General features: G+C 35.7%; 1 protein-coding gene across 18 annotated transcripts in view; it reads right to left on the bottom strand.

Moving 5' to 3' along the window:
* LOC311090947 (uncharacterized protein) overlaps positions 1–22,890 on the bottom strand; it is a 228,180-nt gene that overhangs the window by 48,111 nt on the left and 157,179 nt on the right. For 17 of the 18 annotated variants that reach the window (XM_084126594.1, XM_084126605.1, XM_084126600.1 and 14 more), the window contains 2 exons: positions 10,895–11,068; positions 10,036–10,206 (listed from right to left, as the gene is read on the bottom strand). The exons of the other annotated variant lie outside the window; for it this stretch is intronic. In XM_084126594.1, the coding sequence (XP_083982720.1) occupies positions 10,036–10,206; positions 10,895–11,068 (345 nt within the window). The remainder of the gene's footprint in view (positions 1–10,035; positions 10,207–10,894; positions 11,069–22,890) is intronic. 18 annotated transcript variants of the gene reach the window in all.

Raw genomic sequence — 22,890 nt, 5'->3', positions numbered from 1 at the left:
CACGTGACGCCACACATCAATTTTCTCACGCACAGTAACATTGCAAAGCAAAGAGGACACGGAGACCGACAGACAAGACAGAGCAGGATACTTATGTTATAAAAAATAATCTCATCTCTCAGATTCTGTCAATTTTATTTCAAAATTCAAGCAATAAATACCGTTTTGGCGCTTGTAAATGTGACGCGACAGATCCCTATAACTGTTAGCGTCACGTGAACGGATGATCTCTAGCTAATGAACAATGTTAAATACAGTTGTTGATGTTATAATTAAAATATATTATATGTCTGGGCTGATTAGGTGAGTTTTTGTTGGGTTTTTTTGTCTTGAGAAAAATGAATGCCTATCTTGTGTAGCCTACCTAATATTTATCCAAATGAGTCAATATTGAATCAAACCACAAGCACTGAACTGAATTGAAATCATAAAATTTGTGTCAAGCAATAAAAAAAAGTAGTTTATCAGAAATTGTACCATGTAAACAATATAAATTGTTTTTACTAAACCTAATACAATTCTGCTTAGTTACTAAAATGTTCAGATTTTTTTTCACCATACTAACACCAATTTGATATTTAAAAATAAAATATTTAAAAAGTATATAATTATCTAACATCTGACTACCGTATTTTTCGGACTATAAGTCGCACTTTTTTTCATAGTTTGGCTGGTCCTGCGACTTATAGTCAGGTGCGACTTATATATCAAAATTAATTCAGACTGAGATGAAAACATTACCGTCTACAGCCGCGAGAGGGCGCTCTATGGCGGAGTTGTTCAGAAGCCACACCCAAGGATGAAGAAAATTCAATGGATTCAGTGATGTGGAATGAGATCGCGGGAGCTTGGTGAACTTGTTTACTGGTAACTTGCTTGATGGACTCGCTGGCTTATGTTAATTTAGCCTATTCAGCCTCCCAGGTATATGTTCTTTATGCTATTGTGTAGCTGAATAACTGTTAATGTGTTGCGTTAACATACCGGACACCTACTCAGCCTGTTGTTCTGTGTGCTACTGTGTAGTTGAATAACTTGCCTTTCCATATTAAATGTCTGTTCTTGGTCTTGGATTTTGTGAAATAAATTTCTAAATAAATGCGACTTATAGTCCAGTGCGACTTATATATGTTTTTTTCCTCTTCATGACGCATTTTTTGACTGATGCGACTTATACTCCGGAGCGACTTATAGTCCGAAAAATACGGTAATATAACAAACTGCCAAAGAAATTGGCCCTGATTCTCTTAAATCAACATCATTTTCTTGTTTAAAAAGATGTTTACATACACTGTTAGACCTTACCAGGTTTTTTACAGTAAAAGAGTAAAAGGGGGGCGAGTTCAACTTCAGACTAGAGTAACGACGAGACGAGATGAATCCTCCAGTTTCTTGCAGCGCTCCGGTCTGCAACGCTCTGAAAGCTGCCACAGTTCACACCAATTCAACGAGACGGTGCGGTGCATCATCTTGATAGCACAACGACTCTTTGTACTTCAGTCCAACTTCCGACTTTTCGGCTATTTTTTGTAGCTTTATATATATCATTTGTTGCGTCTAAATATGAATGAGGATATGGTTATTGATAAATCGAATTGTTATTGTTGTTCTTATTATCATTTAGGAGGGCTTAGGAACATTTTGGGGTAGCTTCAGCCCCCCTAAAATAGGCCAAACGACGTCCCTGCTGTAATCTACAGTATGTTACTGTAAAAATCCACTAAATTAAAACTCAAGTTAACTAATTTCACTTGCAGAAACCGACTGCCTTAAATTGACCAACTGTCATTTAAATGTATTACTAAAATTTATAATGCATAAATAATGTGAGCAAAGTATTACTGTGAACTTCTTTCATTTGAAACCACTAAAAAACTATTGAACATAAAAAGATTTCCACTGGACCAGCAACTACACAGGCACCGCCTGTTAAATAAAGCAACATGCAGAGTATCATCAATGTTTGTAGATCTTCTGCTGGACTGAAGCACAGGCTCTACTCTTCAGCACAACGGTGACCCAAAAAATAAATTTTACAGTAAACTACTGGCAACAGTGTTCCAGTATAAACCTGTTTTATAACTTACAGTTTATTACTGTTAAAATACATTTCATGGGTGTGACTTTTTATCTTACAATGTTAACCCTTTCAACCCCACAGGAAAATCCACACTACAAAGAGTAAAAAGTAACATTTACGCAGTGTTGCAGTGAGATAATTAAGTGAATATGTTGAATAATAAGTGAATAAGTGAAATAAGTGATTGTTGAGCATTAGTGATGAACACCTGCTGTTAACAAGCAGGATCACTGAAGGAAAGAGGATCACACAAACAGAAAATAGAGAAACAGAAGAACTACAACTGACTTCCAGCCATTACACATTATTACACTTATTATTAACAGTATGACTTTATTTCTGTCATACATCTACAGAAATTGTTATTGCTATGTTTAATTGAAAATGATGGAGATCAGTGTTTGCTTTAGTTGGGATGCTGACCCTTGACTTTTTAACATTAGTTTTTCACTGGCTGACTGAACTGTGTTTTTGTAAGTCACATTTGTGCACACACACGGTTTGTGAATGATTGCGGTTATATTGATTATGATGAAAAAAAAAAAAAAATCATCATATAGCCTGTTCATTCACTAAATGTCTCAGTTTTTAATCCTCTATCTTAAGTGTTATATTACCACCACTGTGAAACTACAGTAAGAAGTTACGATGATGATTTTTGAACACATATAATGCACAGCCTAAAAAAGAAACAGAGCTACAATGTCTTGTAGAAACACAGATATATCAAAAATCTGCATATGTCTCTCATCAGTGGTGGCAATAATTTATTTTTATTTATTCATTCATGCAGGAGTGCATGCTGGGAGTTTTATACTATCCTGGAACCCAGCATGCATTGCGACATGAAAGTTTTTACTGTCACCATTGTTGAGATTCATATGCTGATTGTTGATGTCTGTTTGTGTCTAAGACAAGCAGGAGATATTTTAAAGCACTATTAAAATATTATTTCAATATACTTCAGAATAACTAATTACAGAAACATTGTATTTTACGTTATAGATTAACAAATATGATTAATATGAAATAGAAATAAGTCCACAGCTTTTACACTGGTTAAGATCAGTGAATCAGACATGTCCAGGATGATTATGTAATCAACACAACAGTCATAAACACCTGATCATCTTTCTCTTGATTATTTCTTGGCATAACAAATGTGTTTTATAAACTCATAGTTAAAGCACTCAGAGAAAAATTGATATAATAAAGTCAATGGTTCAAGAGCCCAACTAAAACAAATACTGATCTCCATCATGGTGATAATAACTTTATTATTTTCAATAAAACATCAACAACTAAATATCTGTTAATTCTCAACAATAACTTTTGTATGAAAGAAATCATGTTAAACTGGTTTGTAAACTGGTTTCACACTCGGTGGCTGGAAGTCAGTTGCAGTTCTTGTGTTTCTCTTTTGTCTGTTCTTGTTTCTCTGTCCTTCAGTGATTCTGCTTATCAGGTGTTCATCAGTGTCTCAATTCACTCACTTCTTTTCATTCACTGTCAAGGGGACTATATTAGTGAACTAATGTAGGGAACAGTGAATGAGGGTATAGGGTGTGATTGGGAAAACAGCCTCTGAGTGTCGATTTTGAGCACTGTTAATTCACAGTATATTCCTGTAGGCTATTTTTGTTTTCTACGGTATATTACTGTTTTAATGGAAAATGGTATGATATTGTCAGAATTTGGCCTTATTTTACAGCAAGGGTTAACAGTGTATTTGCCAACCAATATTTTCAAACATGTTCACTTTCATACGTTTTCCGAGGGTGAAATCCGTTGCCTGCTTGTTAACATTAAAGGTAAAAAATAATAAAAAACTGTAAAGTATTTATCTTTGTTTGAATAACTACTCAACCTTACACATTAATACTGGAAAAATAGCCCCTTTGGTGTAAAACACATTAAGTCATTTTATGGCGCGATTTTTAATGATGACCACCGTAAATAAGGGCTCCCCCTCCCTACAAAAGCCAATTTAACCACTGACCATATATATCATATAAAGGCTAGATGTCTTAAGGCGGAGTCACTTCCGGCATCACCGGCGGCCATCTAACCACAGTGGAGCAGTGAATTAAGGTGAGTGATCAGCACGCACACAAATCCTCTTATCTCGCTGAAATCTTGACGGATTTACAAACGGTTTGGTTTCTTACTAACGCTATTAACGTGGCTATAATTCCGAATGCTTGAACATTTATGTTATAATTATTCATATGTATGCAGTGTCATAGCTACATCTCTGAGCAAGTTATGGTTATTTAAAAGTACATGCACCATGTTACGAGTGAGCGAGCACACTGTGGTAAGATGGCCGCCGTGTGCGGACGTCGACCTCCATTGGCCAGCAGCGCGCACAAGACATCTAGCCTTTATATGATATCTATGGTTATTACTGGTAAAGTTACCGGGTAGGCTACCGGACATTTTCTCACCGGTTCCCAACTCCCAACATCTGTGCAACTGTCATTGTACTGTAGCCTATGTCAGCATTGCATTATCTCATCTCATCTCACCAACAGTTTAATACTTAACCATAGACTATAAAAAATATGGACAAAGCGTCTGTGACGTCACCCATAGACTTTCTGAAGAACGGTTTTGAAGCCGTTTATGGGGGGTATGGGCGGCGCCATCTTGGAAAATCTTGGGAAATCCTAACCCCGCCCACCTTCTGACGCAGCGCGCGTCACTCAGCTCGCTCTGCTACTCCGGTTATCTCTGTATATATTTTAGGCAACGAAATATGTTATAAAACACCATACTAACTCTTTTCGTTTTCATTTAAAGAAATCTTAAACATTATAGCCACACAAATGTGGTTCAGGCAACGCGTATTGATTATATTCACTGCACATAACGTTTGCCTATTTATAAAAAAACTAAATATAAAACACAAACCTGCCTCTTTTCGTTTTAAATAATATAAAAATATTAAACATTTTAATATGGTCCAGGCAATATGTGCATTTGTACTAAACAACAGATTTTGCAGTAAACAACATTACAGATCATCTTCGTTGTATTAAAATTTAAAATGACAAAACTCAACCCAGTCTCTTTTTGTTAAATTTCAGTTTTATCAATATTAGCTATTATAAAAGTACAAGTAAAAGGTAAAGTTACAAGAAGCTATACAAATAAAGCAAACAATTCAGTCAAACATATACAAAGTCAGCGCTCTAGTCTAACCATACAACGGTAAAGTTAAATAGCTTATAAAGTTGAAATGAAACTTCCCCTCAGCCAAAACGATTGGCCAGGGAACAAATTATAGATTCACGAGACCAAAAATCGCCCGTTAGATACACACAAGACGAATTATATCTCATGTTTAACCACTACAGAGACGCCAGAGTCCACGGCAAACGCCAGAACGACTAGCCGAGGAAAGGCTGCTCCAGGCGGGGTACATGAGCGCCGAGCGCCCGGTGATCACCTGCATCTCACAACTGGATACAATTTTCATAAATCTTTATAAATAAACCACAGATTTGAGCTTTAAACAACTACATTCTCACCTGAAAAACTCTTAAAACTACATTTCATGATACAGAAACAACAGTAGTATATATGTCAACTGTATTAAAAAATGGCGCTTCTTATGTTGTCATTCTCCGTGGCGCAGCCTAAGCTGTCAATCAAGCTGTCAATCAAAGTTAACCACGCCCTTATTTGTCATACATTTTATATCTAAATACGATCTGAACTAACGAGTTAGAAAAAAATTCACAGCCCTCATGGTTGTCAGGCACTCAGAACCTATCGAAAAATACAATAAAAGTCCATGGGACCAACCTGTAAAAACATGAATTTATGCTGTGAAAACGGACATTTTAACATGGGGGCTATGGACATTTGCTCCCTTTTGGGACCTCCCTCTAGCGGATTTTCGATGTATTGCAGTTTTTCGCACTTCCGGGTAGGCTTCATTTTTCAGATTAGAATGTTGCCGCTTGTACTTAAACTCACACATTCAAACGTAGTCAGAGAAGGGTAGTCTCATCTTTCTCTCCGACCACATATACGTTCCGAAACACTCAAACTGCGCTGCTTTCACAGATGCTTTCTTTACTACTCCAGTAATGTGCCGCCACATTTTTTAGCTAAAATCCAACGAAATGGCAGCCTGGGTTTAAATGTCAAAGAACAACAGTTGCAAAAAAAAAAAAAAAAAACGCAAAGACCCGGCCCCTTTAGTTACTGTTGCTATGTCCGACAAGCTACACCGCGCTCACGCCAAACCATGATCTCACGCAATGAAAAACATCGCGCAGCAGAGACACTGACAACACTCTGACAGACAAGACAGTCCAGGTTACTTTTGATATTAAACAAAGTCTCAACGTTAAAATTTGGTCATTTTTAAAGAAATTTAGACAATACCGTTTTGTGGCTCTGTAATGTGTCTTGACAGATCGCTGTGGTGCCTCAGTTAAAGCTGCTCGTGAACCGATCATCTCTTCCTTCTAGTTAATTTATAGCATCAAATAAACATGAATGAACATAAGAAGTAATGTAGTTTTAACTGCGGAAAGATGTCAGTAGGCTTACTCAGTACACTCTGTTTTTTCAAGTTCAAATCCTCCAACGTTGAACTCTCCTGACTGCTTTGTCGGACAAAAAAAGGCGGATTCGGTGGATTATGATTGGCCAGATCGCCTGTCAATCAAACTCCCCGCGAAGGGTCGATTCTCATTGGCTGCCTGCCAATGTGGCAGGTAGATTGACAGTGTTACCCGCCAATTGCAGAATTCACCCGCATTTGGCGTGTGGTCGGGTGTTAATTTCAGGCCCTGCCCATGATGCCACGGGAGAGGAGTTGTCATCGTTATATTCGAAAATGGCAGAAAATGGAGACGCGGCTGTTTTCAAGTGTAAATACTTTACAAAACACTTATTGTTTCTTTGTGGTTAAATTGTATTTGTTTAACATCATATAAGTAAACGATTGACTTGTTAAAAGTTTAAATAATGTAAATCGAGGGTACAATTTTCTGAATTGGCTGCAAAATTGACAATTTTATCATTATTATTACCGAACAGAACGAGCTAATGCCTGTCAGCTAGTTAACACTGTTTTATTTAAACAACGAAGTTGTTTCTCAGTTAAATGATAGTTACAAAACTTTTATTTTTTATTTTACAGCGATTTTATTTCTCCTTTACCAGTGTTGATATGTAATATGTGTTGGCTACGTAGCAAACTACTGTTATCAAGTGCACCTCAACTTGTCCATGTAACATTAATATTAATATAATAATATAGATTGACTATGGTTCATCACTAATGTTAAATTCTGTGCTGATTTTGCAGGGGCTGATGAACACACCTGTGTTCTTGTAGAGTGGAGAGTGGCTAATGAAAGAGAGGAAAGAAAAGAAAGAGCGACGAGAGCATGAGGAGAGACGAGAACAGGAGAGAGAGAGGAAAGATTCCTTCAGCTTTTAGAAATAATTGCTAAAAAAAAAAATAATAATAAAGAAAACAAATGTTACACACTCTCTTTCCATTTATTTGTTAGTAAGTTCATTTTGTCATGCTGTTTTAGCAAGTTTTATTACAAAACACTTAATTCCCAGGGATTTACAGTAGTTAGATTGTCAGTTGTAAAGTGTTTAATATGTGGAATTGAGTAATTAATATTTTTAAAGTGTGTTGTGTGTGCACTTATTTTGTGGCAGATTCCAGATGGTTTTTGAAACTAGCAAATTGCAGGTATATCTGAAAAATATGAGTGCCGCACTATAGAGAAATACCCACACACTCCAGACACCTTTAAAATGTATTTGCTTTATTTTCGTATATTATTTAACTTTTAAATGGATACAGAATACAAAGCTTAAAACAAAATCACAAAACTTTGGCACAAAGTAGTATAATAGAGCTTAAAGCACCACCAAAAGCAAAAGTTTTAAAACGTCGTCTTGAGGGAAGAAAATGAACGTCAGCAGCTTCAGTAAGGGAACCTTCACAGGTTTCTAAAAGATCTAAAGGGACTTTCTTACTAACAATTAATTCAAAATCTGTTTCTTTAAAAAGCATGTGTACAAGATAGTAATTTTTGGATTTCCACTTGAATTTTTCCTACCCAAATTTAAAGTAAATAATTTGTAACAAATTAGGCTCAAATATGTGATATGTAGCTAGAACACCAGCACCTCGATGTGCTTTTTTTCCACCCATGGTCGCAATCAGTGACTGGATGGACTACCGTGAAAGTCGGAGGTCGGGCGGAGGTCAGCTCCATCTTTAAAATATAGATGAAGAATTGGCGCAGTAGGTTGTAGGGCTCACAATCTGTAAACGTGTTTATAGTTTTTTTGTTTTCTGTGTTGGCTTATTTATAAATATAATATGTATGTATGTATTATATGTATGATCCATACATATGTATGTATGATGTATGTATGATCCATTTCTTATGTGTGTGTGTGTGTGTGTGTGTGTGTGTGTATATATATTATATATATATATATATATATATATATATACATACACACACACACACACACACACACACATATGAATACTTAAAATGTAAAAGCCTCTAAGTGCCATCTGAAATTTTCTTCTAGTTTGATCATTTTTATCAAGCTTGTATGTTTATGTTCAGTTATTTCACTTTAATGGCAATGAAAATGACCTATTAATTGTCATTAAAGTGAAATTACTGAACCTAAATATACAAGCTTGATAAAAATGCTCATTTTAGAATAATTTTTTTTCTTTTACATCTGAAGTCTTCATGTATACACATGTATATGAATGTGTGTGTGTATATGTGTGTATTGTATCTGACCTCAGAGTGTTACCCTACATGTATATATATATATATATATATATATATATATATATATACACACACACACTGCTTGTGATATTGCCATCCATGAATGAATCAACAGAGATACACACACGCATACTATTGATTCATTCATGTTTATTCATTGATGGTAATATCACAAGCAAATACATTACTTTTTCCTTACCAAAAATCAACATCTGTCATTGTTCACAGGTTTATGTGTGTGTGTTTTTTTTTGTGTGTTTTTTTTAGGCAAAATGTATTGGCTAAATTATATTTAAATTATTTGAGAAATTACACAAAAGCTCTCGACAAAGGCGTGATCTGCGAGCAGCTGACCGACGACGACTCTGAATTGTGAGCACGAACGACGTAAAAACGCAGACGAAAGCGGAAAGAACTAAAAACATTGCTCTAAGTGCAGTCAGTGGAATGGGCTCTTTAAATTTTCGCGCTGATGTGACCGCGCATGTTACGTGACAATACCAACCGTAATACCAGTACGTCCGGACTCCATTCATACTACCCGTATTCATACTATATAGAGCGTACTTTTTTAACGGTCGCGAAGTACGTTCTAATTTAAATGTAGTCGGCAAATCGGCTTTGGCCGCGACTCTGGAGGACTTGGAGTTAAGTTTTTCTTTGAGAAAAGAGCAAAGAACGGCACTTAAGTCATTCTTAAAAAAAGGAAGATGTGTTCGTAGTTTTGCCGGCCAGATATGGCAAAAGTTGAATCTATCAACTAGCTCCGCTGTTGGGAAAACGCTCAGGTTGGTTGAAGCGCTGTCCTATTGCGTGCAGAGGGAATTTGAAAGACAGCCGTTTATCCCGCCCTCGGACTGAGCCGCGTCTATGGTGAGTTGCCAGACCTAACATCTTGATGTAGGTCTGGCTTGCCAGGCTAGTACCTACTCCCATAGTACGTGATTTCGGACGCAGCTTTAGTCCATATATGGAACACATGAAAAAGTCCCATAATCATGTGACATTCTGGGGATTTTTCAAAAGTGGGGTTGCAGCTTAATAGTTTAATTGACTGTTTAATTGTATTACTTTAAATTGTTCTGGCTCTGTGTGACTGAGGGAAAAACTGCTTAAAAGTAATATAATAAATAAATGAGCAATACTCACGTCAGTGTGTTGAGTTGACAGTGTTTATCCTGCAGTAGAGCAGCGATCTGATTCACTCGTGTGTCTCCTAGTTCATGTCCACTCAGATTCAGCTTTCTCTGGAGTAACGGGTTTATACCCACAACTCTATTCACATACTGACAGGCTTCCTCAGCAGCAGGACTCACAAACCTGCAGAAGAGGCAATTCAGGTATCAACTAAATGTCCACTGCATTACAAAAAATGATTGATACGATTAAAAACGTAATTATTGTTTTAAAGACAAGCTTAAGTTAGTCATTTAGATAAGAAATTTTCCTTTAAACATTTAAATACACAAATAAATATATATTTAAAAGAAACTAGAGCAACACTCAGTCCTAAAGCAAACTCATAAGAACAGAAAGGTCTCACAGAGCAGAAGGGCAAAAGCTCACTAGATCATGATTTTCAGTATGAATACAAAGTGTGAAATTAAGATCTTTCTGTGAAGCAGGAGGAGTGAGAAACGTCAGCACAGAGAAAACTGGCTTGTGAAACTGCATGTTTGTGAACATCTGGAGACTCATAGACCTGGTGTAGAGAGATGCAGTGAATCTGGGCTTGATGGAAAACTATTATTGTTAATTATCAAGGTATACTCCTGAATGTCAGCACACATATACTGACCCATAATGTCTATTTGACCTGTAGCTCGTATCACAACTAAACTGTGTTGACGGTTATCATCATCATGACAGAACCTGCAGCATCTGATCTGATCTTGATCATTTTGATGCAACAAATTGTACAGCTTATTATATAACTAAAATAATATATTAGTTATGAATATTTAGCCTGCATATAGCTAATTTAGTTAATTATTTGATCCCGTCTCACCTCAGTGTCTTCAGTTGACAGTCTGGATCCTGTAGTAAATCACTGAGCTCCTTCACTCCTGATTGTCCAGGATCATTTCCTGTGAGATCCAGCTCTATCAGGTGTGAAGGGTTTGATCTCAGAGCTGAAGCCAGAGCTTTATAACCTTCTTCTGTCACACTGCAGTTAGAGAGTCTAGAACAGAGAGGAAAACATTCAGCTGATTAATCAGTTAAACCTGAACAATATAAATCCTTAAACTGAATTTAATTTTATTCTTTATACAAATGTATTGAAAGTCAGTTGCAAAAACTGACAATTGAATATGGAGGCGAACAAAAGGCTCAGTGAACTTTAATATGTTAGACATCAACATCCCTTTCAAGATTGCAATTAACTAAAACTGTACAACTCTGAAAGTCTATGATCTGAAAATGGTCAGAAAATTAGAAAATTAAAGTTTGGGAATGGCCCAATAAAGTCCTGACTTCAATTCCATTAAAATGCTGTGGAGGGACTTGAAACACAGCTCATGTTGGAAAGCCTACAAATGTCACTGAGCTGAAGCAGCTTTGCAAGGATGAGTGAAACCAGGGGCGCAACTACCCAGTGTCAGAGGGGTATGAAGCAACAAATTTGGCGAACAATTTAACAATTCTTTGAGTGGTGGAGTTGAAACGGGTTACATGCTTATTTCACAGATAAGAATAAAATGTTAATTTGATTCAATGGTTATTTAAAGTTTTACTTGGCTTTTTCAGCCACACTTCAGAGAACTTTAGAGCGCTAATGTCTGTTAACATGAACATTTGAAAGCCTCCAAGCACAGACATCACACTTTAAATTAGGGCTGCACGATATTGGGAAAAAATTATATATATTGATATATATCGATACAACGATATATATATTGCGAGCCATCAATCCAGGCTATAAGACTGCTTTAAAACTTTCACAGAGACCTCAAACAGAAAGCACAAAGCCTTTATTTAAAGCAAATTTCGTTTTGTATTAATTGTATCTTAATTTTAATCAGTGTTTCATTATCCAATTTCCTAGATTTAATAAATAAAAAGTAAATAAAGCAGACAATAGATAATCACGACACGGAGGCGCCAGCGCCTGAACTGGAGCTTAAGCTATCATCCATGAACCGAAACTCAGCGTATAAGGTAGCCTACTCGCCTCACACACCTTAAAAAAAAAAAATAGAAAAACATCTGTCACAGAAATCTCTACTTTCAAACAGAACCATTCAAAACAACATAAAACTATGTAATCCATATGAAATGTGCATTTCTCTCCGGGGCGTTCACTACTGCGAAGATCGCGAGTCAATATCGTCAACTTCGTCAACTTCATCTTTGCAGCCGACACAGAAAACACTTGTTTATTAATAGACAATTAAAATGTCTCATTGCAATATTTTACATACTCATAATAATTACTTTTGCTGGTTCTTTGTGACAGCTTTTAGGTGCCGTTTACATGAACGCATCATTGCATCAGCACCGAAAACATAGAAAGAGAGAGAGAGGGAGAGAGAGAGAGAGAGAGAGAGAGAGAATAAGATTTTTTTTTTTACTTATTTTGAGGAATTATAGCCTAATGAACAAACAAACATCTGTTAAGATGTGAATGGTGGCTGTGAGCGGTGAGCAGCGGCACAGCGAATCAATCACTGTGCAGGCATGCGGAACGTGCATGTCACCCCAGCAACAAGACATACAACAAACTCGTGTTTACTGTGTGCTACCCTGGTGCTACCGTTCTCTTAATACACCATGGGTGCTACTACCCTTCACATCGCATGTTCCGGCGATGTGACTATCGCTCATGCGCACATCGCAATGTTGATGTTAAAACAGAATATCGTTCAGCCCTACTTTAAATCCTACCTGTTGCCTTTCACCATCCACTTATTTAGCTGCTTTTGGTATCCCTTGACATGCCATCTCGGTTTCCCTCTTTCTTTTTCTATCTTTAGCCCCGACAGTTTTTTTGCTTTATCCATCTTTTTCAACGACAATTCACTACTCGTACCTGCTCGCTCAGTGCTCACGGCGCCCCTCGCAATATTAGGCTCGCGATATCTTCAATGTCAAAATTCTATGATGGAATCTTATGAGGGCGCCTACTCTAACCTGTTAGTCCTCTAAAATGTTATATAACATTGAGGAAATGCAGAAATGATTTAGAAATGCACAACAGCAGCTACATATAGAAAATACCAAAAAAAGAATTGTAATTATTTATTTATTTTACCATCGCATGGTGCTGCGCCCCTATGCGCCGCATATAGAGCATACCCACTTTTTAAGCCACTGAGTGAGACAAACGGACCAAAATACCTTAATAGTGGTGTAAAACACTCATAAACTACAGGAAGTGTTTGGTCAAGACTAGCTGCAAAGCTGAAAGCAGAATCAAAGATACACAGCTTCCTCAAAAGCACTAAAATACATTAATCCTGTTATATCCAATCTTAAGATAAGTGATTTCTACTAGATCTCACCCTCCTTTCTGTGGCAGATTTACCAGCTCTAACAGAATCATCTGAATTCTGACTCAACACTAGGTATGCAAACAACGATTAAATCACTAAATTATAAATTACTATAAACAAAAACAGCACAATTTAAGTCTTAACTTATAAGAAGTAGAATATACATATATGGAAAATACATTATCCATTAAATATTATAATTCCCTGCAATTATTTGCATTACAGTGCAGCACCAAATGAATGCAGCACAAAATGAACGATTAATGTCACTTCAGTATTACTCACTGAAAAAAACACAACAACAGTAAAATGGCACAATGACAACCTCGCTTATATTGAACATCAAACTTTTATCAACAAAACAAATAGGACAGATGGCATAGTATACCCCCATTGTAACACTGATAAATGAAGGTCTTAGTGTTTTCCCCTAAATTTAAAACAAATGCTTAGTTTGTGGTTCATTAGTATTAATGAAAATACATCAATAATAAAATAGTACAATGATAAATTTACTTATATTAAACATTGGACTTTTATTAACAAAATTGATAAGAAGGATGATATGCTATACCCACGTTCTAACAAATAAATAAAAGATCTTTGGACTGCTTAGTTTGTGGCTCATTATTATTTTGAATGAAAAACACAACTACAATAGAACAAAGACAAACTTACTTATATTAAACAAAGAAATGCAACTTTTATTTATAACTTTTAAACTCTGGCATCGTCCTGTCAGTCATTGCACCTTACTTTAGTCATGTGACTCCTGTGGCTCAACTTACCTCAGTATCTCCAATTTACACTTTATATTCTTCAGTCCAGTGCAGAGCAGCTTCACTCCTGAATCCTGCAGATTATTATTGTTCATGTTCAGCTCTTTCAGATTGGTATCTGATCCAAGAACTGCAGCCAGAGCTGAACAGCTTTTTTCTGTTAAGTTACAATCATTTAACCTACAATAAATCACAACACAGAATTAGATGGCACACATACAATACATTTTCTATAAACAAATATTAAATACATTTTCCATTTTTTTTTTTTTTTACATAAACAGCATACAATGCATTCAAACAGCATTCATCTACAAAAAATACTATTTCCAGTACATTAGCATTTTTTATTCAGTGACAAATTTCCTAGATAAAATTAAGCATGTTTGAAAAAAATATTTGCGTTAAGATTTATAGCTATAGGATTTCTTCTCTATTTCTGTCACCTGATGGAGTTTGGGTTCTTGCCATTGTTGCCTCTGGCTTGCTTAGTTGGGGACACTTAAAATTCAACAATATTATTGACTTGACTTGATTGCACTGACACTATTAAATGAGACAGTTCACAGTTTTATGGCAAGTTAAAGGCCTTTCACTATAATTCTAAAAATGCCTTCATTCACATGTACATGTCTTTTTGTTATAAAATCTTTAATGATTTAAGTAAAGCTAAGATTACTTAAACCTAAGATAGGGGTGTGCGATATGACAATTTTTGATCGTGGACGATTAAAATGTCTCCACGATCTGCTTTTGAAGAAATATCGTAGAATCGTGCATTATATCTGTTCTGGCGCCTCTGTCCCAACATACTGAACAACGCGACGTATATTCACATAAAATGTTAAAGCAGCGGAACGGGACACTGCAGTTCACAAAAGTTCACAATTTGCATGTGTTTTAATGCCTTGTCGGTTAAACATTTAATTCGCATGCTGATGCGCTGTTCTAACATGTGCGTTTCTCAGCGCGTACATGTGAAGCTCATATGCACTAAAAGCCTGTCTACCAGCGCCTGGATACTGGACTAAGTTATCTTTCGAGTCTTATTGTGCTTACACACAAGGTTTACATAAACAAAGTCGGTTATGTCTAAAGTGAAAGCAAACTTGAGAAAATTGAGAGAAAATCTGCTTGTCAAATGCGTGTATATTAGACGTGTCGCGCGCAACTCTTAAAGAGACAGTAGTAATAGTAAACACGCTGCCGCTTGTCCTTAAAGGGATAGTTCACCCAAAAATAAAAATGATCTCATCATTTACGCACTCTAATGTTTTTCCAAACCTGTATTAATTTCCTTCTAATATTTTCTAATATTTTTCTAATATTAATATTTTGACTTTGACTTCCATAGGAGAAAAATATACTATGGAAGTCACTGGGGTACATCAACTGGTTACCCACATTCTTCCAAATAACTTTTATTTTCAACAGAAGCAAGAAAGATATTCGAGTTTAAAACAACTTGAGAGAGTAAATTATGATATTGAATTTTTAGGAGAACTATCCCTTTAATGTTAATAAAACAACACAATGCAAAGAGAAAATCACTCACTGCCCTTGACTGATAACTTTAATAGTAGATTTAATAAGTATCAATGTATAATTTATACAGTGAAGTCTGTTTTGTTTTATTTTCATATTTGTTCATTTAATTACTTTCTTCAATGCTACTGTTAAATACACCTACTGTAGCTGAAAATATAAAGCACTGTTTAGCCTATTTAATTTGTATATTAAGTTGTGTATGTGTAATGTGTATCTTTGATCTTAATATTTAATAACAAAAAAAATAATGACAAATATTTTTATCTTCTCCCCTGTCTGCCATTTTTTTTTTTATATATTTTGTTACCTAAGGCTTTGTTTTTAAAATAGTGACATTAGATTGGCTATAATGCTAAGTCACAAAATAGTAAAACCAACATAAAAAGAATCATGATAAAATCGTGAATCGTGATTTTCCTGAAAAAAATTGTGATATGATATTTTTGCCATATCGCCCACCCCTAACCTAAGAACCTAAGAAATTGTATTTGTATTATTTCAAGATTAAGTTTAACCAATGACTGATGCCGATATCTTAGAGAGCAGGGTGATCAATGGGTGATATATCATTAATTTAAAGATAGTAAAAAAGCATCCATAACAATTACTGAAATTACATTTATAGTTTATTTTACTTAATATTTACTAAATAAATTTAAAAAAAACATTGAAAAAAAAAAACATTTTGAACTTTTTTTGTAGAAAAAACAACTTTAAATGTGTACATCACATATTATACAACAGGCTTTTGATAAATGTTTATTTGTAAATCTCTCAATCTACATATTACATTACATTATTATTACATTAAACTACAGAATTACTGATAAAAATAAGCATTTAAAATGTCTAATTACTAGGAGATACAGAGGGACTGTCACGGTGTGGTGCAGGCAGAAGAAGACGAAGGAGAATCTAAAGTTCCAATGCAAACATTTACTCACAATATAAATAATACAGGTACATAGAAGACGGGCAGAAGGTTCACACACACTAAATACGACGGAGATCGGACAAGGACTGACTGAACAGAATGGAACTTAAATACAAACACACATTACACTGATTAACAGAACACAGGTGAGATAGATGACGATTAGTGGTCGAACGACATTGTTTTTTTGATGGCCGATGCCGATGCTGATATCTTAGAGAGCAGGATGGCCGATAGCCGATGTAAAGCCGATATTATTATTATATACTTTATATTTATTTTAATCAATATTTTATAAATTTTAAATAAATTAGAAAACAAATCTTTAAAATAAACATGCTTAGATGGCAACTTCTTGAATCTGCAATCCTATTACAGTATTTTTCACAAATAAAGTAATTGTTTAAAAATATATGAATATGTTAATAAAAAGGAAGCAAACACTGTAACAGGGCATTCAGTAATCTGGTAATATCGTGCGCACTGGTAATCATATTTTTGCAAATAAAGACAAGGTAACGCTAATATTACATACAGCACACAGTGAAAACTATATGAATATGACAGTGGCCAACTGGATATAGCACAGCATATTTTAATATGAAGGATTTAAAGTTTTTCGACCGCGTCTACTGTGAAGCTGATCTTCTCTTCGCATTCACTCACTTCACTCGACCGTCACTCGCAGTCACACGTTTATCAGGCTACAAATGCACACCTTACAAGATATCACAGCTGGATTCCATTAAATCTGCAAGGTTTGTGATATTAAATGTTTATTAGATATTCAGAGATTTGTTTAAATGATGTAGATGCGCATTTGCTGAATGTTGACGAGTAAATGAGAAAGTATTTTAGCCTGATTGTTTGCCTTTTCTGTTACAAATAATATAAAAGCAACACTTTACTTTTTCGCATACCATTTACTTTCTTTGTTTACCAGTTCTGTCTAACAAAGTATTAGATATGATTGACAGAGATTGTAAACTAATGAAGACGGAGAATGTGAGTGAGCGCTGTGTGATCAGGCGCTGGTGTTCTCAGCACCGCCCGTCAAAATAAAAGTCTGGAGCGCCGTCAAAATAAAAGTCCCGCTTCCAACACATCGGCCAATCAGAAAAACGTATCGGCCGATGCCGATATTTTAAAAGTGCCAAATATCGGCCTATATATCGGCCTTGGCGATATATTGGTCGACCACTAATGACGATGATGACTAAACAGGTGACACAACTGAACTGATAATGACGTAACCATAGAAAGGCAAATAGGAACCAAGCAAAACTCGAACTGATAGTCCAAACAAACGCTGACACGTGACAGGGACAACTAATATATGATGTGGTAATATATATGTACTTTATTTAAGCCTGTTTTATAAAAATCTCAATGTTTATATTATAACCTTTCAGAATTTCATCTTACTTGTTGGCAATATAAATACCATCTGTACCAAATTACATTATTTCCCCCACATTATTTCCCCAATTATTTTTCCACAAGTATGAGTATGAGCTAATATATAATTCTATACAAGTCATTAAAGTCTGGTGTATCATATGATACAAGACAAACATGCAAACATTTTTACATGGTCTTTTATATTTTTTCTAAAGGTTTGATAAACTGTCTCCACACACAAAAAAAAATTCAGACTATTATTTCATATGTCAGGCTTTACAGGGATAAGTTCATGTTCATGATGAGGAATCACTATAGAGTAATGTAGATAAGACATTTTTCAGATGAGAGCAAAACATGACAAAATATATTAAAATACTTACAGAGCTCTTCTGGAGGTTTTGATGACTGCCGATAATCTGATGAGACACTCGTCTGATTTCTTGAATTTCTGAAGCTCAAACTCCTCCAGCTCCTCCTCTGATGTCAACAACACAAAGGCTAAAGCAGACCACTGGGCAGGTGAAAGGTCACCAGATGAGAGACTTCCTTTGCTAAGGTGGGTCTGAATCTCTTTCACCAGAGTTTGGTCGTTCAGTTCATTCAGACAGTAGAACAGATTGATGGATCTCTCTGCAGGAAGATTATCTTCTAATTTCTGCTTGATGTACTGAACTATTTCCTTGTTGCTCTGGTCACTGCCGTCTTGCTGTGTCAACAGACCTCGTAAGAGTCCTCGATTGGACTGGAGTGACAGACCGAGGAGGAAGCGAAGGAAAAGGTCCAGGTGTCCATTGTTACTCTCGAGTGCCTTGTCCACTGCAGTCTTGAGAAAATCAATCATGGTTTCATTTCTGTTTTCCTGTTCTGTAGACTCATGAAGAAACACACTTGTCTTGTTGATGTCTAGAAACAGATGTGCATAAAGGGCTGCAATAAACTCTTGAATGCTCAAGTGAACAAAGCAGTACATGGTACCAAGAACGATCCCTGTTTCCTCCATAAAGATCTGGGTACACATGCCTGAGTACACTGATGCCTTATAGACGTCAATACCACAGGCTTCCAGGTCTGTGTCATAGAAGATCAGGTTGTTTCTTTCCAGCTGATGAAATGCCAGTTTCCCCAGTGAAAGGATGGCGTCTTTATCCCAGGAAACATCTGGTGTATATTCTCCATCATACTTTCGGCGGCTCTGCTGGATCTGAAAGCGGAGAAAGTGTGTGTACATTTGTGTCAGAGTCTTGGGAGTGTCTTCAGTGTGTGATTCCTGCTGTGTTTTAGAGATCGCATCAGCCTGAGTGTTTTTCACATCATTATTTCTTTTCTCCTCCAGAATGTTCTGGAGAACCGTGGCTGATATCCAGCAGAAGACTGGGATGTGGCACATGATAAAGAGACTCTTTGATTGTTTAATGTGATCTATGATTGTGTTGGCCTGATTCTGATCAGTGAATCTTTTTTTGAAGTACTCTTGCTTCTGTGCGTCACTGAATCCTCGTATCTCTGTCAGCCGGTCGATGCAGTCAGGAGGAATCTTACTGGCAGCTGCTGGTCTGGTGGTGATCCAGATGAGAGCAGAAGGAAGCAGATTTCCCTTCATGAGGTTCGTTAGGAGAACATCCAGAGAGGCTGGTGACGATACATCACGCCACGTCTCATTACAGTCAAACTTCAGAGGAAGGCGACATTCGTCCAGTCCATCAAGGATGAACAGCACTTTGAACTGATTCCTTCTTGTAAGGTTCAGTCCTTTTGTTTCTGGGAAAAATTGAGTTATAAGGTCCATCAAACTCAGTTTTTCTTTCTCCATTAAGTTCATCTCTCTAAATGGAAAAGGAAATATGAAGCGGATATCTTTATTTTCTTTTCCTTCAGCCCAGTCCAGAACAAACTTTTGCACAGAGACTGATTTCCCGATGCCAGCGACTCCTTTTGTCAGTACAGTTCGGATCTCCTCGTCTTGTTCAGGAGCTTCAAACAAATTTGTGCATTCAACCTGTTTCTCTTGTGCTTCATGACGCCTGGAAGCAACTTCAATCTGTCTCACCTCATGTTCAGTATTGACCTGTTCACTGCCACCCTGAGTGATATAGAGATCTGTGTAGATGTTATTCAGAAGTGTGGAGTCACCTTGCTTCGCAATTCCTTCAAACACACATTGATACTTCTTCTTTAGGCCACATTTCAGCTGATGAATGAAGAACAGCTCATCTAAACACAGGAACAGAAAATAGACAGTTTTAGTCTTCATTTTCTCTCCTACATTTATAAGAGACAATCAGACAGATGATCATGAGTCTCTAACCTTCTAGAGCATCAGCAGCTTCATCTTGCTTCATCTCTCTCAGGTAATGTAGTGTGAGATCAAGAGCTGATTCTTTGATACTGGATCTGTTCTCAATAAAGTCCTTCACAAAGTGTTGTGTGTTCTCTTTGTGTAATATTTTCCTAAACTTCTCCAGCTCATTCTTCAGAAACATGATTATTTTGCTCTCAAGATCCTACAAACAAAAGTAAGAAAAAAGACACAATTTAAACCAAATTGTACATCTACATTTGGTCAACACAATTTTTTCAATAACTATAATATCTATAAAAAACTCCAGTTAAAAGACTAACATGTTAACCAGCTGATATTTTTAACAAATAGAAAAATAAAAAATATATAAGAGCTTCAAAGGAAAAAATGGATCTGGAGGAATTAAATAAAATGTCTTTGTTCAATAACATATTTGTTTGTTAGAATATTAAACATTTATAAAAATGTGTTTTCCTACTTGGAAGATTCCTAGAAGATTGTCTTTGAAATTCTCGTGGTTCCTGTGAGTCTGAACGTCTGAGTCTAATGTCTCATATTGAAGCCTGTAATCAAATAAATAAAATAAATACTGAATTTCCAGGCAAAATTTCACAGAAAGAGAAAAAGCATTAGCTGTGAATACTGTGATAAATATTTATCAGATCAAATATTTATCAGAGTAGTCAATAAGAAATATCATGATAAATGATTCAATGATAAATAATGATAAATATTGGATCTAAAAATGTTTCATGATTGGTATTCGCTGATACAACTTTTAAACACAGACAACGTGTGACAAAAAATTAGAAACTTATGAAATACCTTTTATTAGATGATGGTGTTTTCTCACTGAAGTCTGGTGGAAAACCTTTAGACCGATCACTCTTCAGAGACACAGAGCTGGACACATGTGAGCCTGATCTTACACTGATGACACAAAGAACAGAGAGAAAACACTTTACTACAGGAGATACTTTAGTCTCATTTGAAAATGTTTAATGTTGCAAATAGTAATTAAATGCAGTATAGCTGTGCATTTGTCCATTTATGACTACAGTCGGATGGATAAACATATATACATGTTTAGTTGCATGATCTATTTTCCATAGTGTATTTGTGTCTCCTTGTGGCTGCCTGTGTAATTGTGTTACTGAATGAGTTTCATAAGGTTCCCAGGAACTGAGTTTTATTGAGACTTATTGTTTTATTCAGTCAAGATCATTCATATACACCACTGTAGACAAATAATACAACAATATAATGCAATGTAAACACACAAAATACCTTTCATTAGATGATGGTGTTTTCTCACTGAAGAATGGTGGATCTAAATCTTTAGACCGATCACTCTTCAGAGACACAGAGCTGGACACATGTGAGCCTGATCTTACACTGATGACACAAAGAACAGAGAGAAAACACTTTAGTAAAGGAGGATCAACTGTGTGTGAAACACATCTGTGTCTTAATCTAATCCTCCACAGAAATACACACACTCACACAATTTACTGTTTTATAGTTAACTACTATTTTATTTTACTGGCTCACATTAGTTTAACGATTTCTTTAATATACATGAGAGAGATTTAATATGTTAAAAAATACTTCACTCTAATTTATGAGAACATTTCAAGTTTATGTTTATTGACAGAAATAGAGAGCAGAAATGTCTGTGTGACACAGTTGTGTTAGCATTCTTGAATTAAATTAAGTGTATAGTTGTTTCCTAATGTCTGTCAATAATTGTATGATCTAAAAACTGAAGTCATTTATTTGGATTAATTCAGCGTCTAGCAGGTTATTAACTAATTATTAACTGTGATATTTTCTATAGAGCAAACAGGGCTTTATAGACAATGTCAGAGTTAATTTAAGAAGTTAAAAATAGAAATTGTGCAAAGCATGTGCAAATATGCTTAAAGTTGTGTTATTGACAGGGAAACACAAAGTCCAGTGGAGTTTAAAGTGATGAAAACAGCCGCAGTCTTACCTGTGTTTCTCTGAGAGCCTCATCTGAGAGAGAGAGGCCTTTCCTCTTTCCTCTGACATACTGCAGCTAAACTGACACTGAAAACTGATCAGCACTGCTTTCTGGAAACACTCAATCCTTCAGCATCACCTGGAGATGACACCATTTTACACAGATGAAGAACATCTTATTTAAGACAATAATGAAGAATGCGGAGTTATCATCAACAACAGCAACAGCAAAAACTATCTATAAAATAAAGTGAGTTACAGACAAATATATTGCCATGTAAAATAACCGAATGGTCTTAATCATTTCTGATTGTTTAATGAGTTTAACTGACTCTAAATATTAATTCATTGGGGAACAGAAATTGTGTTTAAAACTTTGAGTGGGAAAATTGAAGCTGATTTGTTATATTCTCTATTACAGTTTAATATCATTTTACAATCATATTTACCCAATCTTTATTAATTGTTGAATCGTTTGTCATTTAATCATTACTTCAAGTTCACAATGATGATTGATTTCATTACTTTCAAATGATCCTAAAATAACTGATTGAGTAAAAGCAG

The sequence above is a fragment of the Abramis brama genome, assembly GCF_963993115.1.
Source record: "Abramis brama genome assembly, chromosome: 1".
In the NCBI taxonomy this organism is placed as follows: domain Eukaryota; kingdom Metazoa; phylum Chordata; class Actinopteri; order Cypriniformes; family Leuciscidae; genus Abramis; species Abramis brama.
The sequence above is the reverse complement of the archived record's forward strand: the minus strand, read 5'-3'. Positions and strand labels throughout refer to the sequence as shown.